General features: G+C 46.2%; 1 protein-coding gene across 1 annotated transcript; it reads right to left on the bottom strand.

Annotated features, from left to right (window-relative positions):
• Positions 1–6,775: 6,775 nt before the first annotated feature.
• LOC142018623 (galactose-3-O-sulfotransferase 2-like) lies at positions 6,776–10,940 on the bottom strand. Its single transcript, XM_075004585.1, has 3 exons — positions 10,900–10,940; positions 9,894–10,164; positions 6,776–7,600 (listed from the first exon to the last, which is right to left on the bottom strand). The coding sequence occupies exons 2-3, from the start codon at positions 10,161–10,163 to the stop codon at positions 6,776–6,778; spliced, it is 1,095 nt and encodes a 364-aa protein (XP_074860686.1). The 5' UTR covers position 10,164; positions 10,900–10,940.
• Between the last annotated feature and the right edge of the window lie 1,775 nt (positions 10,941–12,715).

Raw genomic sequence — 12,715 nt, 5'->3', positions numbered from 1 at the left:
GGGAGCTTGTGAACAGGGTGAGTGCTAACAGGAGGGAGTTTTGAGAGGGGAGTTTAGTGGGGGAGCTTGGAGGGAGCCAGTGACTTCTATTGCCCTTAAACTTAAATCCTTTATAACAACCTCTATCTGAAACATTTAATTAAACCCTCATATATAATTAGTGTAGGAAATGGAGGCAGAAGCCCAGCAGCAGAGTGGGGGCTATCCTGTTTATTGTGTCGAGTGCAATATGTATGACTACCTCCCCTGTGGGCGGGTGGCGTACGTGTGCGCTCGATGCAAGGAGCTCCTGGCCCTCAGAGACCGAGTGCGTGCTTTGGAGGCCAGGGTGGCTGAACTGGAGGAGCTAAGGAAGGCAGAGGTGTTTGTTGATGAGACTTTCCGGGACATAGTAGGGCTGTCCCACCTCCAATCTGACAGTTCCGATACTGTTACGGAGGATGAAAGGCTCAGGGAAGAAGAGCAGTCAAGGGGGGAAGAGGGAAACCATCCCATAGTTGGGACCCTCCTTCCAGAGGGTGCTATTGTATCCTCTCGCGCCGAGGATACTTCTCCAGGGGAGGGAGCACCAGCTGTTAGGAAGAAGCAGGATTTAGTAGTGGGGGATTCGATCATTAGGAATATAGATAGTTGGGTTTGTGATGACGGGAAGAACCGTATGGTGACTTGCCTGCCTGCTGCGAAGGTTGCGGATCTCTCGAGGCATCTAGACAGACTTATGGGCACTGCTGGGGAGGAGCCGGTGGTTGTGGTACATGTCGGTACCAATGACATAGGGAAGGGTAGCAGAGATGTCCTGGAGGCCAAATTTAGGTTACTAGGAAAGAGACTGAAATCCAGAACATCTATGGTGGCATTCTCTGAAATGCTTCCAGTTCCACGCGCAGGGCCAGATAGACAGGCAGAACTGCAGAGTCTCAATGCGTGGATGAGACGATGGTGTAGGGAAGAGGCATTTAGATTTATTAGAAACTTGGGACACTTTTGGGGTAGGGGGAGCCTATACTGGAATGATGGGCTCCACCTAAAATAAGGTGGATCCAGACTGCTGGCATTAAACATTAAAAAGGTCGTAGAGCAGTTTTTAAACTAAGAGGTGGGGGAAAGCCGATTGGTGCGGGGGAGCACCTGGATCGGACGGAGACTTCTCTTACACGAGGCTCCATAGACAGGGATTCCCTAGAAGTTAGTCAGATAGGGAACGTGGGAAATAATATATGGGCAAGATCAGATGTGAAACAATCGCATATAAAAAAATCCAACGTGTCTGTGAAAGGCGGACATATAAATAGTGGTAGTTTTTTAAAGTGCTTTTACAATAATGCTAGGAGTCTGTCTAATAAGATGGGTGAACTGGAGTACCTCATATCAAAGGAGGAAGTTGACATAATAGGTATCACAGAAACATGGTGGAATGAGGACAATCAATGGGACACTATCACACTGGGATATAAATTATATCGGAAAGACAGAACAGGTCGTGCGGGTGGCGGAGTGGTACTATATGTGAAGGATAATAGAGAATCAAATGAAGCAAAAATCCTAAAGGAATCAAAATGTTCCATAGAATCATTATGGATAACAATTCATTCCTCTAATATGAATATGGCATTAGGAATATATTACCGACCACCTAACCAGGACAGTGATAGTGATGCTGAAATGTTAAGGGAGATTAGAGAGGCTATCACAATAAAAAACACAGTAATAATAGGAGATTTCAATTATCACCATATTGACTGGGTACATGTCACTTCAGGACGGGATTCAGAGATTAAATTTCTTGATGCCTTAAGTGACTGCTTCTTGGAGCAGCTAGTACAGGAACCCACAAGGAGAGAGTCAATTCTCGATCTAGTCCTGACTGCAACGCAGGATCTGGTCCAAGAGGTAACTATTACAGGACCACTTGGAAATAGTGACCACAATATAATAACTTTTAATATTCCTGTGTTGGGAAGAACACCGCAGCGGTCAAACACTCCGGCATTTAATTTCAAAAAGGGGAATTACACTAAAATGAGGAAGCTAGTTAAACAGAAACTAAAAGGTAGAGTAACTAAACTAAAATCCCTGGAAGCTGCATGGAAATTGTTTAAAGACACCATACTAGAGGCCCAACTTAAATGTATACCCCAAATACAAAAACACAGTAAGAGACCTAACAAAGAACCACCATGGCTTAACAGCCATGTTAAAAAGGCAGTGAGAAAGAAAAGGGCAGCTTTTAAAAAGTGGAAGTCAAATCCTAGTGAGGAAAATAGAAAGCAACACAAACACTCCCAAATTAAGTGTCATAATGTAGTAAGAAAAGCCAAAAAAGATTTTGAGGAACAGTTAGCCAAAAATTCAAAAAATGATAGTAAAATGTTTTTTAAATACATTAGAAGCAGGAAGCCCACTAAAAAAGCAGTGGGGCCCTTGGACGATAAAGATATAAAAGGAGCGATCAAGGAAGACAGTGCCATTGCGGAGCGATTAAATGATTTCTTTGCTTCAGTCTTCATGGCTGAGGATGTTACAGAGGTTCCTAAATCTGAGCCAGCCTTTTTAGGTGGCAAATCTGAGGAACTCTCCCAGACTGAAGTGACATTAGAGGAGGTTTTAGAGTTAGTTGATAAGCTGAATAGTAACAAGTCTCCAGGACCAGATGGTATTCACCCAAGGGTTGTGAAAGAACTCAAATGTGAAATTGCGGAGTTATTAATAGTGGTTTGTAACCTATCCTTTAAATCCGCTTCAGTACCCAATGACTGGAAGACGGCCAATATAACGCCAATATTTAAAAAAGGCTCTAGAGGAGATCCTGGCAATTATAGACCGATAAGTCTAACATCAGTACCAGGCAAATTAGTAGAAACAATAGTAAAGAATAAAATTGCAAGGCACGTAGAAGAGCACGAATTGTTGGGCAAAAGTCAGCATGGTTTCTGCAGAGGGAAGTCATGTCTAACTAATCTATTAGAATTCTTTGAAGGGGTTAATAAACATGTGGACAAGGGGCACCCAGTGGACATAATATACCTAGATTTCCAGAAAGCCTTTGACACGGTCCCACACCAAAGGCTTTTATGTAAATTAGGCGGTCATGGGATAGGAGGAAAGGTCCTTTCATGGATCGGGAATTGGTTAAAAGACAGAAAACAAAGGGTTGGAAGAAATGGTAAATTTTCACAATGGAGGGGGGTAACTAGTGGTGTTCCCCAGGGGTCAGTCCTGGGACCGATCCTGTTCAACTTGTTCGTCAATGATCTAGAAAATGAGGTAAGCAGTGAGGTGGCAAAGTTTGCAGATGACACCAAGTTGTTCAGGACAGTCAAAACCAAAAGGGATTGTGAAGAACTACAAAAAGATCTCAGCAAACTGAGTGATTGGGCAGCAAAATGGCAAATGAAATTTAATGTGGGTAAGTGTAAGGTAATGCACATTGGAAAAAATAACCCAAATTACACGTACAACATGATGGGGTCAAACTTAGCTACGACAGATCAGGAAAGGGATCTTGGAGTTATAGTGGATAGTTCTCTGAAGACATCCATGCAGTGTGCAGCGGCAGTTAGTAAAGCAAATAGGATGTTAGGAATTATTAAAAAAGGGATAGATAAGAAGACAAAAGATATCATACTTCCCCTATATAAAACTATGGCATGGCCACATCTTGAGTACTGCATGCAGATGTGGTCTCCTCACCTCAAAAACGATATATTGGCATTAGAAAAGGTTCAGAAAAGGGCGACTAAGATGATTAGGGGTTTGGAACGGGTTCCATATGGGGAGAAGTTAGAGAGACTGGGACTTTTCAGTCTGGAAAAGAGGCAATTGAGGGGAGATATGATAGAGGTATATAAAATCATGAATGGTGTGGAGAAAGTGAATATAGAAAAATTATTTACCTTTTCCCATAATACAAGAACTAGGGGACACCAAATGAAATTGATGGGTAGTAGGTTCAAAATTAATAAAAGGAAATTTTTCTTCACACAGCGCACAGTCAACCTGTGGAACTCCTTGCTGGAGGAGGCTGTGAAGGCCAGGACTCTATTAGGTTTTAAAAAGAGCTCAGTAAATTTTTGCAGGTTAGGTCCATAAATGGCTATTAGCCAGGGGTAAAGTATGGTGCCCCTAGCCTTCAGTACAGGGGCAGGAGATGGATCACTTGATCATTGTCTTCTGTTCTCCTTCTCTGAGGCACCCGGCATTGTCCACTATCGGCAGACAGGATACTGGGCTGGATGGACCTTTTGTCTGACCCAGTATGGCCATTCTTATGTTCTTATATTCATACAAGTGCAATTGGGTGGATTGCTTATGTCATTCGGGTGTCCTGTGTAACCTGGAGTAGCGAAAGCACATTCATGTCATTATAGCTACAGCCATGCTAGGCCAGTTTGCCAGCACCACAGTGCCGGTACAGCTCCCCTAACAAACATGCCCCCTCCCCACCACACAGTCGTTGTTAACCTTCTCCAAAGTCCCCACTGCAGTTCTGCAGAGTGGGGAGGGACAACTGGCACAGGAAGGACAGGTTCTGAACCAGCCGCTGCACTCCAGGGCTGGAGTGGATGTCGTCTGTTCTCAATAAGCTGAGTGAGTTACCAATACTCATGCAGTATCTGAGGTAGAAAACAGCTGATATACAGCACCCTGATTGATTGATTGAACGCTAAGAATTCCTTCCCTTGCCATGGGGCAGCTCTGGGAGAGGGACACCCTCTTTACCACTCTGAGAGCTGTAAGCACTGCACTGGAATAATTGTTAATGTTCCCACACACACACACCTCAGACAAAGGGAATGTGTGCACCGCTCAGCTTGAAATCATGTGTTGATTCGAAGACAAGCCCAATCTGTATGCCTAAATCACCTGACCTGCTCAAAGAGCAACAGGATATTATGACACGGTGTTTATTGTTAATTATTAACATTGAAAACAGCAGCTTAGTGCCAGGTTTCGCCCTTTCATTGAAAGAACCCAGCACAGAGGACAATTTATACAAACCACCCCCAATCATCATGTCGCTCATTGCTGATATGCAACCACTTCATGGGCAGAAAGGAGCAACCCTTAACAGATCAGGCCAGAACACAAGGGATAATAATCAATTTAGTTGAAAGACAAAGAGAAACTAAAGGGAACTGCAAGGGAGGCTGCCTGAAATGCTCTACCCTGGAAACACAGCACAGCCTGGGAATGTTAGACTTGGGGCCATAACTGCAACATGGGGTAAATGCGTTTGATGATATAAGATGGCTTCGGCCATTGTATGTTTACTTGAGAACAAGGGCTGGCTCTGGCGTGGGAGGCGCAGGAGGAGCTGGTTTTGGGGGACCCCTTGGCCTGGCACAGAGATGCAGCTTGCTCAGTGGTGGGAGACTCATTTCCTGGCTCTGGGATGGGGGACCCCCCCTCCAGGGCTCCCAAACTCCACTGTGACCCCAGCTCCCTTCAATCCCCTGGCCCCCTGAAACTCCCTCCATGGCTCCAGCCCCTCTGTGATCACCTGGCCGCCTCCTGGCCCCAGCCCCCTGAAATCCCTAGTTCCCCCTAAACCCCCTCTGTGACCCCAGTCCCCTGTAGTGCCCAGGCCCCTCCAAGACCCCAGCTCCCCTGCAATCCTCTGGCTCCCAACCCCCCTCCATCATCCCAAATGCCCATCCTTCCTTTCCTCCCCCCCCCGGCACCCCCAAGCCCTCTCTGTGATCCTGGACATCCTCTTATCCGATCCCCCTATCTCTCCCCTGCCCTACCTCACAGAATGAGCCCAGATGAGCAGTGGAGAGCATTCTTTACTGCTGTCTCTCCACTACTAATGGTACCAATTGAATTGGATGAACAGCTGACCCTTAAACCAATTCAATTCAGTGCTATTAGTTGCATGGCAATGCAGGGCAGGGAGTGAGCAGACAAATGTGGGTGCAGGCAACAGCTTAACCAGCCCCAAATGGCTCTTAAAGAGCCATATGCAGCTCACATACAGATGGCTATTACAGTCCTGTTCTGCAGCCCTGCTAACTATCACACCCTCTCTGGTACATAGATACAACCCGTTACACAGGATATTGCCTCATGGGGGAGGCCTGGCACTTTTCAGACACTCAGGGATGTTGCATCTCAGGAGTCTGTTCCCATGTTTCAACTGCTGGCACGTTGCATCATGTGAGGTTAGTTCCATTGGCTTGTGATATAAAGCACAAGCAAATGAACTGGAACACAAAGCATGCTATATCTGCTCTTTGCAATGTCTGTGTGCAAGAAACTGCCTTGTATTGCTCTGGCAATCCCTGTGTTACCCTAGAATAGAAAAGGGCTGATTTCCTGCAGAGCCACTTCTCTGTAGTCTTTTCCACTTACAAAATCAATGCGGGTATTTATACTAAACCTGATGCTGTGACTTAAACTATTATTTCACTCCCAGAAGAAATGCTGGTATCTGTGCAGCATAAAGGAGGTGGTAAGGGAACAAGTCACACCTCCCCAGCTCTTTAGCCAGTGTCCACAGACACCTGTCTTCTTTCTCCTCCCTCCCCCACCAGTGTGGTCTCTGTTCGCTCTGATCTGCAAGGAATGACCTGCCAGACTGAGTCAGCCAAGGAGCTGTATGTTCCTACGTCTGACACATCCTCTGTCACCCCTCCCCACTCTCAGATATCTCTAAGGAAATGTCATAGTTTACTTTCATTGGGACAGCAAAAAGAAGAGTGTCTCTGGGAGACATGTGAACAAAGTAGAGGAATCTGGTATGAGTGTTCTTAATATTAATGACCCACCAACACAGTCACCGCCACCACAAAGGAAAGGATGTGCTCTTCCTCTTCTTCTGTGGGAACTGACGTGCATACAGATATGACATGTACTGGAGCTCAGGCATGATGAGTCTCAGGCAGGCTCTCAGAGTCTCATTGGACAGGCCTTCTTTAAGATTATAGCCCAGAATATTTGCACGGCCTGACTGGAAGGGCTGAAGCTTTTTGTCTTTGATCTTAGTCTTATCTATTGGTTCTGGGTCCAAGAGACATAGCTCCATGAGCTCCTTTTGCTTCCTTCTCAGGAGATTCACCTCCTGAGACAATTTGTCCAGCCCTATGGTCTCCTGCATTCTCCTCCAGAAGCTCCTGTTGAAATGCTGGTAGAGCTTCCAGTCCAACGAGCACCATTCTTTTACCTTTTCCTTGCTCTCAGGGCTCATGCTCTGGACGGTCTCCTGACTTCGGGAGTTCAGCTTGAAGTAAACCACATCCTCCAGGTTCCAGCCCAAAGTCTCCTTCAGCAGGACCATGGACTCATCGAAGTACTCGGTGAGCAGCAGCAGCTGAAAAGTCTGCTCGATCTCCTCTATGACTCTCTGGAGGTAGTCTTCAGCGTCCACTGCATTATTATCATAGCCAAAGTCAAACCACATGTAGTTCCTGGCATGAACGTTATTTGTGCGTTCGCTCAGATTGTAATATGTCCATGGAGATGCCAAAAACTCATTCACATCCTTTGATCTTCTAAATGCTGGTGTGAAATATTTGTTGTAGGCGTAGGAGGATTCCATCAGTGACACTGGGTTTCTCAGGATGGAAAAATAGGTGGTGGTGTTTGGCATTACTTTTTGCACCTGTGTGAAAAGAGGCACCAGAGCATGGCCATTAACGTATTTCTTGCTGCTTCACAGGAGAGGTTGTACTGGTACAGAAAGGGCTCCTATTCTACCTTAACGGTCACCACACCCAGCGAACAAGGACAGGGAGATGATTAGGAGGGTGTTAAAACATAGTCATGGTGGCAAACAAGCATTGTACTGGCTGGCTCTAGGTAACTGGTCCCCTCTCTCTCCTGGTAAGAGGACTTGCCAACATTGCTACATTGCTGCAAACATGGCCCTGTCCACGCACTCAGGGAAGCAGAGATGCCTCATTGCTATTAGCCTTGACTGGACAGTTTGCGGTGTTACTCTGGGCTGCATGAGGGAGTTAGTGGCTGACCCATCGCACACGGCTCTGAAACTCCAGGGGTGTGTGCTCTCCTGAACATTATGGACATGGCTGAGGCTGAAGGCACGTTGGGTTGAGGACTTTGGTGACAGGCAAGATCCACATTTATGTACTCTCAGTGACCTGCTCAACTGCACAGTGGGACCATTAGCTGCAGCAGCAGTAGTTGTGAGAAAAAGGCTGCGTAATAAACCCTTATCCCGGCCTTGGTAACAGATGGATTTCACCTCCCAAACTGCTTCTCGCGCCCTCCAGGTATAGTCTGAATGCTCAGGAGATATGAGCAGAGAGTGACTTTCACCCCAGTTACTCTATCAAGGACAGACAGGCATACAGACAGGTCATGGCCAGGCCTATTAGTTGAATCTATCTTTTTCAGGCAAAGGGTTCCTCCTTTGAGCTGAGCATGGCAACTCCAGCCTTTCTTTAAAAAAAGGACTAACCTTCAGTCCTCAGATTCCCAGAGGGCTATTCAGGTAATCAGTGCTGTTCTCCAGCACAAGGGGGCTTTGCAAATGAAGGCTAATTCACCATTTCTTATCTCTGCCAACATTTTACAAGCCAATAGCAATGAGCTTCATGAACGGAAAGGTGTCTACTGAGCGATGGTAGTGCTATCTAATAACCAGGGACTCTAGAAATCTGTTTGGCAGGGGAAAACATGGAGAACTTGTATTTTGATAGAGAATTGTTAGTTTTTACGTTTAGACCCCTCTGCATGTGGGTCCTTCTGGCTCTGAAGAAGACAATTCCCATAAGGCTTTGGGAAGGAAAGTGGGCTCTTTAGGTAGGCTGGAAAAAAGAAGATGGTGATCTACTGTTATTGAAGAGTTAAGATTCATTGAACATACTACTTGAAGACAAGTGTGAAGTTTTCTCCCAGGCAGGAAATGCTTTGGGGAGCTGCAGCTGGCTAATAAGAGATGGTGACCGGAAGGAAGTTTATCTGCGTCTGTTAGAGCACTGCACAGGCCAGCTCCAGATGAGAGAGGCTGGTCTGCTTCTTGTTTGGTCTGGACTGACAGACTGAAGCCTCACCCAGCTGTCTGCAATCCCGTGGAACAACAGCCACATGTCAACGCAAGCAACTGGAACTTTGATAATTAAACAGCGTACGCTCTGGGGTGGGATAACTAATGGGAGTGTACATGCCAGTTACGTTTGGTTTATTTCTGTCTATATTATTAATTGGTTTCATACGTTTAGTCTGTAACCCTGTCTCCTTAACTTGTTAAGTAAAGGTGTGTGTTGATTTTTATGTGGCCTGTTAGACATATACTCTCTATAATTACTGTTTGGGAGTTCAATCCAGATCATAACTGAAATAAGCTTCCTGGAAGATTCCAGAGGCACACCATTAAATGTGTGCAGGGGCCAACCTGGTGGAGGCACTGCCATTTTACAGAGCTTTAGAAAGCAGGGATGGAAAGGGGATTCCCAACTATCCAACATCAACACTGAGACAATCAGGATCTTCTTTAATATTGAGCCCATCAGGCTCAAAGACAGACAACTGAGTGCTGCCAGCTCCCGAGGAACCCAGGGAGGAGAGAAAAGGGGTTACATATGTTTGTTACAAAAATAAAAATATACACACACTGGAGTCTCTGTTACCTGATGTAAATGGGACCAGGGTCAGATCTGATAAGTAGATAGTCAGCTAATAAGGACAATGGGCAGTGCTTAAAAATTGCACAGCTACCTATAAAACAGTGTTCACAATCCCTGCATGTCTTGTGGCCAGGGAAATGAAAGTCCAGCGTTCCATTTTAGTCATGGAACAACACAGATTTCTGTTTATTAGAAGAGAATTTTGGGGATTTGTTTAGTATCGAACATTAGGATCCCTGTTAAGAACAAACAGCCCCACAGTCATTTCACAGGACACCTCCCCGCTGGCACTGCCCCAGAGCTCACCTCAGGGAGGTTAAACCTCATGTGGTTGCACATGATGTTGTAGCTTTGTCCCATGCTTTGAAATCCTTCTACAACGTGGGCCCTGAAGCAGTGAGGATAGCCCAGGTGGTAGGCCTGGCCAGCAGGAAGGGCCAAGGTAAGATTGTGCTTCTCTGCAAAGCGGAATAGGATGTTCATGATGGTGCTGCTGGCAGTTTTGTGGGTCTTGAGAAACATCACGTTGGTCTGGGGTTGCCTGTGTCTTGGGTGCTTGATGGGAAACCCCCACATTCTCCAGGAATGTTTAAAAAAAAAAAGAAAAAAGATTTCTCTAGTGCTGTAATCTATAGCTTCCATCTGGCAGGGCAGCTTGAGCCCCAGCCGTTTCCTACCCACCTGCCCCACTCACTTTACTTTCCAAAGACCGGTGGAGTTTAAGCTGTACTGTCTTTCCTTAAAACAACTTGGGCCACATCCACTTCTGGTGTAAATCAGCATCACTCCATTGAATTCAACGGACCTTTTCCCTCACTGGCCTAAATCAGCGTAACCTCCTCTAAGTCAATGGACGAAACGCACTGCTGACACCAGCCAAAGATCCAGCACTTTGTCTGCCGCTCAGCTAGAGACCGAAGCATTCTCCAGCCCCCGGGGCCTCTCCACCAGTAGCACCGTATGCCAGCCTGGCTCTCTCAGCTCTATACAATAAGTAATGTATCTGTACCTGATTTGGGGGCAGGGGGGAATTTGGCTTCTCCTACACTCTCCCCTTACTGTGTTTGTGTTGTCACAGCCACCCACACTGCTGGGTGCTCTGCACTACCGGTACATTACTTATCAGTGTTAAATCTGGATTTAGGAACCCAACCTCACGTCCCAGTCTCGAGAAGCCCAGCCCGAGCCTCTCTGCTTAAGGCGACATTGAGCAATGCAGAGCTATTAGCTCTGACAGGTCATTTTGCTACATGCCCTGTCCATGCATGGCCAGCAAGTTCTCCCATGCTATTCGCCTAGAAAGAGGACTTACGAGGTGCTGTTGTTGTTCACGTGGAAGAAACCAGCTAGAAAAATGACTCCCAGCCAAAGAGTGACAAGCCACAAGAGCCTGGAAGACCTGCAAAAGAAACAGATCCAGTGAGCCCAAAAGAAAATGGTACGTCTGCCCTGTTCAACCCACACCAAAGTTCTGTGCCACTCTTTGTAACTGAGGGCAGGTCTACACACACATCTGGTTTGTGGTGAGCTGGGTGTAAATCTGCCCCACGCCAGCCTGCTGCGCACAACCATTTGTGTGGGCCCTGCTGATACACATTAAAGTTCCTGGTATGGACATAAGGACAGCCGTAGTGGGTCAGTCCACGGATGGAAAAAATAGAACAAACAGAGCTTGCCTCTATCAATTGCTTGTGAGTCATTACCTGTGTTAAACTCAGTTGCAATATCTGCAATGTAATATTTGGGCAGGTGTAGGATGATTACACTTGTAAGGTTGGTCATATTCCTGGAGATTTCATCACATGATACAGGTTGGACCTCCCTGTCAAGCACCCTTGGAACCTGAGCTGTCCCCAATGAGGGAGTTTGATGGACCAGGGGAGGTCAATGCTCCCTTGCTGGCCTCTGACTCCTGCTCATGTGCTCAAGCAAAGGAATCTGAACCCAAGAGAGGTCATTGATTAGTGTGAAGAGCTGCCCTTCTACAGAACTCGCTCCAACCCTTCCAAAAGAGGAGACCAGCTCTGGGTGAACTTTACAACAGGAAACTCCCTACTTCTGGGACTGCAAAATTATCAACAAAAGGAGTAAAAGCTCTTAGTGTTGCTCTGCTCCCCATGAACAGGAATCACCCAAAGGGACTCCTGCCAACCGAGTCTGCAGCTGAGAGCAGGAGAGGGATAAGTCCCCCACTCCTCTTCTTATTCCTGTACCAAAAGACCTAAGTCTCTCGGTGGTGCTTGGGCTATGTCTGTACTGATACTAGACATAGTATGGAAAGGTTTTGTTCCGTCTTTATAAAATGCCAGGGCCCTTCTCACATGCAGTGAATAGAGTCTTAGCTCACTATTCAAAGCATGCGGCTTAGGATAGAAGGATGGTCACATTATTGGAGCAACGAAGGGTCCTGTGGCACCTTATAGACTAACAGAAAAGTTTAGAGCATGAGCTTTTGTGAGTAAACTCACTTCTTCAGATGCATCTTCAGATGCCACAGGACCCTTCGTTGCTGCTACAGCTCCAGACTAACACGGCTACCCCTCTGATACTGGTCATATTATTGGCTCATTTACATGAAATTCTGAGGAGACCTCAGGGAGAAAAGCAGGACGTAAACAAAGTGTCACTGTGTCCTTAGAGAAGTTTGTATAAAGTGGAATCGCCATCACTGCAGCCAGTTCGCTGACCCTACAGGCTCAGGTGATACCTAGAAGAAACCCCATCTTTAAGGCAAGCAAATGAAGTGAAATAGCAGCCAGTGGTTTGAAAGATGGTCTAGACTGCATATCCAGCACCAGGTCCAAACTCCATAGAGGTGAAATTGGCTTACGAGGTGGATAGATGTTTGCGAGGCCTTCAAAAAACAGGTCATGGTAGGATGCGTGAAAACTGTTGACTCTTCTCTAGTACGTCCAAAAGCCAATATAACTGCAAGGTGAACCTTTAAGGACAGTGGGGCAAGCCCTCCTTGTGTAAGGTCAAGCAGGTAGTCTAGAACTGTTGGTGTGAGTGCCCCCAAAGAGTGTAATTCCTTGGAGGAATACCAAGAGGTAAACTTCTTCCATTTGTAGACATAAGTCTTTTGTGCGGAAGTTCATCTACTACATATCAGTACTTCTTTGATATGG

This window comes from Carettochelys insculpta, chromosome 10 (assembly GCF_033958435.1).
Source record: "Carettochelys insculpta isolate YL-2023 chromosome 10, ASM3395843v1, whole genome shotgun sequence".
Lineage (NCBI taxonomy): Eukaryota > Metazoa > Chordata > Testudines > Carettochelyidae > Carettochelys > Carettochelys insculpta.
Note: the sequence above shows the minus strand (reverse complement) of the source record. Positions and strands in the feature narration are given on the sequence as shown.